We start from the raw sequence: 4,786 nt of genomic DNA, 5'->3' as shown, positions 1-4,786 counted from the left end.
ACAACAACAATGTAGATCCTATAAATGCCGTTTGGCAAAGGGGTTAAGAGGAGAGGGCTAAGAAGAAGGGTTAACTTAATTAACCCATCATGAAGAGTTGAAAAAAGTTAATTCTTATATAATTAACATGAAGGGTTAGCTTTTCTGTGTTTGGCAAATCGAGAGGTGTTAACTAGGTTAATCCCTCTAATATTTTTCAAAAATGCCAATTATAACTTTATTACAAGTGGGAAGTTTTACTATTAATTATTATACTAATATAAATTCAACTAGGATGTCCAAAGCTATAAAAATATCGTCATCTATGTTACAGTTGTTACTTAAATAAATGATTGTTGAGAAGACTGACAAAAATCAATTTCAATTAGAAAAATAATAATTTATGTTTATATGAGGATATAACGACAACAATTCTTATTGTAAAAATTTTAATTATTATTTTTGCATAAAATTAAATGCCCAATAAATAGGCTTTTGATTAATCATTAATCTCAATAAAAATTTAGTTATTCAAGAACATACACAACAAATTGAATAATAATACTATATAAAATTTGTATGTTTGCCGAAATATACATAATAGCAAAAGACTAAAGTTTACAATGTAAAGATAAAATTACATTTAATTCAACCTCGTTACACATTAATATGTGGCACACAATACGAATATCAATTATTTGAAGGTAAAAAACGATTCCGTTAGTATTAAATTCCTTGTGTTCTTCTTAGCCATTCTAGATTATTAAATAAGAATTTCAAAGACTCTTACCAACTTGGGGCCTTTAATTAGACTTCCAAAGCCACCAAATCGTTTGAGGTCACATTTGTCATTAGAGAATGGAGTCATACCTTCTTGGGAGAGACCAAAAGCATCAGTTATATCATTATCACCACATGTAGATACTCACGGAAGTTCACAATTGGTTATGGCAACTTGTATACAACAACTCACAAAAGTCACAATTGGTTATGGAAACTTGTATGTCAAGTTTTCACCTAAGGGGTTGAGTATGCAGGAACAATATAAATCATGAGGTGATTGTTATATCATTGGCTGGGTTAAAAGGATGTTATTCAAGGACAAGGGACATGTTCTTCTTCTTTGTTCTAGTTATATATTTTTATTGCAGTTCACATCCGAACCCAAAGATGTTTAAAACCCAAATCCAAACCCTCATATTCTTTTCCAATTATCATCTTCTTCCTATCTCCTAAGACATTTCACATAAGACGATACGAGAAATAAAGAGAGGGAAGTTTGTGATTCAAGCCAAGAACGAATAACTTACTTTAGTGTAAAGCAGTAATTTAGCATATCGCTAACTCATGCAGCGACTAGTTCGACTAATACAACTTAGCCAACAGAATAGCAAATTCAATGATCTGAGAGACATATATGAAATATTCAAGGGACCAACATCTAAAATACTCAGAAAAAAATTCCCAACCTAGATCTACTTAATAACCCTGCCCAATAACACTCCTTAGGGTTTCTTTTCGCAGGAAGGAGCGATGGATTTTTAACTTCGCTCATAGACATAATAATTCAAAATTTCCAAAAATCCAATCTTTAGTCAAAGAATCCAATCTCTAGAGTCCCAGCCCTACTTCTAAATCCCATAGCACACGGTTCTCAAAACAATTGTCTGAACCACTAACAAACAATTTAGGTTTAGGGTTTTCGTACGAAACAACAACAAGCCTTTGAGATTTTTCCCGATATAAAAAAAAAATTAGGGTTTTAGGGTTTCGGAAAGAATTACTTACTTGACCTTCATTCGAGCGAGGCGATCGGCGACGGAGGTGTCCTTCTCCATCTTCGGCTCTTTTGTTCCGAACGTGTAGTTCGATAGTGGGTACGTGTTCACCACCGGTGAGTTTACCATCTCTCTCTCTCTCTCTCGCTCGATCGCTTGTAGCTGGAGCCGCCTCGAGGGATTAAAACCAGATGGAACGAGAATTGGAGCTGAAATGGAAGTTTTGGGATGGTGGTTTTGTAAATTTTGGAATAGGTTCGGGCTTGTGAGGAAATTTGTTGCGTAATGTAAGGGGTAAATTTCATAAAACGCCACGGTTGGTGATACTTTTCACGAAACCCCCCGGAGTTTGTTTTTCCCACCTAACCCCAGAAGTTCTCTCACAAAACCATCAAAACTAGAAAGTGTTACATAAAGCACCCAAGAATTTTAACTTTTCTGATAATAGGAGCTCGCACAAAGTGTCTCCTACACTTAGAGGGCCTTATTATCTGCTCAATTATGTTATTTTATTTCCTTGTTTTATCCGGAGCTAATCTCCTCCTCCTCCTCTCTCCCTCTCTCTACCATCTCTCTCCTCTTATTTATTATTTTATCTCTTTGTAGTTGTAACCGCTTCAATAGAATTAAAATGAGGGGAAATTAAGACTTTGGGTTGAGAACGAAGTTTTTGACGAGTGGCTTTGTAAATTTAGTGAAGATTTGGCGCTTGTGAGTAAATTTGTTGCACAAAGTACACTATTGGGTCGTTTTTGGGCCCTGGGATCTGAAGTCGATTGTTGCTTAAGTGGGCTTCTATTAAGGGTCCTATTTGACCCCATGAGTTTGGGGTTTGGGCCTTCTTGTTTATTATTTTAGTTTGTATTTCTGTCTTTTTTTTTTACTTTTTTTTGGGTTATTCAGTATCAGTCCCAATACCTTTAATATTTAAAAAACAGTACATCAAATGGTTGAAATTGCTATTAGGTACCCAATTCTTATTAGTTGTCTCAAGATTAGTCCTTCAAATGATTGAAATTGTTATTAGCTCTCCCAATTCTTATAATTTGTTCCAAATTAATCCTTACTGCGAGGAGCAGCAGTAGTAAGTTATATATAAGGCATAAGAAAGAACTAGGGGACATCATGACACTTTCAATTACTTGAGGGCCTAATGTCAAAATATTAAAACCTTAAGGCACTACTATGAAAAAACATTTTTCTAACGGAATTCACTTTTAGAGTTAGTTTGGTTCGCCGCGGCTGCAGTTGAAAGGAAGGTTTAGTTGCATGCAGGGGCATAGCCAGAGCAGTCTTGCCCTGGGCAGTTGCCTAAGGCAAGAAACTACCACACTTCACCTCCCCCTCCCGCCTCCCCTCGCTTCCCTTCTTCTCCGGCCACTTCACCTCCCTCTCCCGCAGATCCTACCTCCTCTCCCTCCTCTTCTAGGACATCCATCTTAACAATCCCCAACCCTCCTCCCTCTCTCGCGCCTCCCTCGTCTCCCTCACCGAGCTCCTCTCCCTCCTCCGTCGCTTCAAGTCCCTCACCGTCGATCACCTTTATTTTTCGCCCAGGGCAAAAAATATTCTTGGCTACACCACTAGTTGCATGTAATTGTGTAACATTAAGTTACAATTACAAGTTGTTTATTCAAGTTTAATTCTTTGTAATTTGCACTTGTAGGTTTATAGAGTAAGGTATCAAGTTTTTGGATTTCCAGGCATTACTATTGGAGTTACAATTTAAAACTCATCTTCAGCTTTAAAAAAATATAGTCTTTTAGCTCATGCTAAGCACGGTGTTATTGCAAATCCACCTCCTTTTCGTCAATTTTAAACACCTTTGTTTTCAAAATAATTTTTAAAAATTTTGGCTAATCCTCTTTGCTGAATCATGGCAACCCACCAGGGTTGAGGTTAAAAATTATGTCGTAGAGGATTTTCTTAAATAAGTTGACAAGACAGAAAATAATGGCGATTGAAGAGATTTTGGTGGAGAATGGGCCAAAGTCTCTCGATGTGAAAAAATTCATCGCTCATAATATTTGGGGAGAAGACGGTAATTTTTCAAAGCCTTCATCGTTTGATTTTTCTCTTTTTTCAAAGCCCATCTTCGATCAGCCCAATTCGTGGCCTCGGTTGGGATCTAGGGTTTTTGAACCTAGGGTTAATTACTTAACTGTGGTTCGGTTGGATTCTTCGGCTGGGATTGATTTGGATAAATCTCAAGAGAAAACAATGGTGGGAAATGAAGAAGGAGAATGAGTTAAGGTTGTCAAAAGAAACCCTAAAGCGTCGTCTCCACCCAAAAGATTGTTCAGTCCCAAATCTTCTCTGCGGAGTTTATCAAAAGAAATCGTCTTTGTTTTCGCTGTGGTGGTTGGAAGCACATGGCGAAAAACTGTAGAGATCCGATGGTGTGCTTTAGATGTCAAGAATTTGGGTATGAAGCTAGAAATTGTAACATATTTGTTGTTAGAGGTCGAGGCTCAGGAGGAAGAAATGCTGGTAATGGAGGGCGAGGTCATTTTAGTGGGGGGTTTGGTAATAATACTGGTAATGATGGCCGATCTGGGCAAAACCCTAGAGGTGCTGGTGTTGGGCGATCAAATCCATGGCAATGGCGTCGGGAGAGGGCGGCATATGCATTCTCATCATCAAGAAACCAAGATCCTGTGCATCAGCAGGATAAAGGTAAAAGACCATTCTCGTCGGTAGATGAAGATAAACTTCAAGAATTTGTTCCCCTAATTTTAGGATCAATGGCTAAGAGATTATGGAGATCTAGAGATGGAACTGAAAAATTTTGGTGAGCGTCCTCGTTTCTCTACTGCCATTCTTTGTTTTGAATGGGAGGTAAATTCTGACTTTCAAAAATTCAGAAATTTTGCGATAATTTCGTTTGTTGAGGGGGGAAATGTTTCATTGGAAAGGTTAGAATTAGATCCGAGAGCTTTTTTTCCCTATGAATAAGTACTGGGATGTAAGGTTGTTTACTAATGGGGAAGTGTTGGTTAGAATTCAACCATGGAAACAAATGGAGGAGT

At 37.5% G+C, this 4,786-nt stretch overlaps 1 protein-coding gene across 1 annotated transcript in view; it reads right to left on the bottom strand.

Annotated features, from left to right (window-relative positions):
* The window catches only part of LOC109849657 (pre-mRNA cleavage factor Im 25 kDa subunit 2), an 8,508-nt gene extending 6,530 nt beyond the window's left edge, over nt 1–1,978 (bottom strand). The window contains exon 1 of the mRNA XM_020419516.1: nt 1,768–1,978. Within this exon, the coding sequence (XP_020275105.1) occupies nt 1,768–1,886 (119 nt within the window). The 5' untranslated portion in view covers nt 1,887–1,978. The remainder of the gene's footprint in view (nt 1–1,767) is intronic.

The sequence above is a fragment of the Asparagus officinalis genome, chromosome 7 (genome assembly GCF_001876935.1).
Source record: "Asparagus officinalis chromosome 7, Aspof.V1, whole genome shotgun sequence".
NCBI lineage: Eukaryota > Viridiplantae > Streptophyta > Magnoliopsida > Asparagales > Asparagaceae > Asparagus > Asparagus officinalis.
The sequence above is the reverse complement of the archived record's forward strand: the minus strand, read 5'-3'. Positions and strand labels throughout refer to the sequence as shown.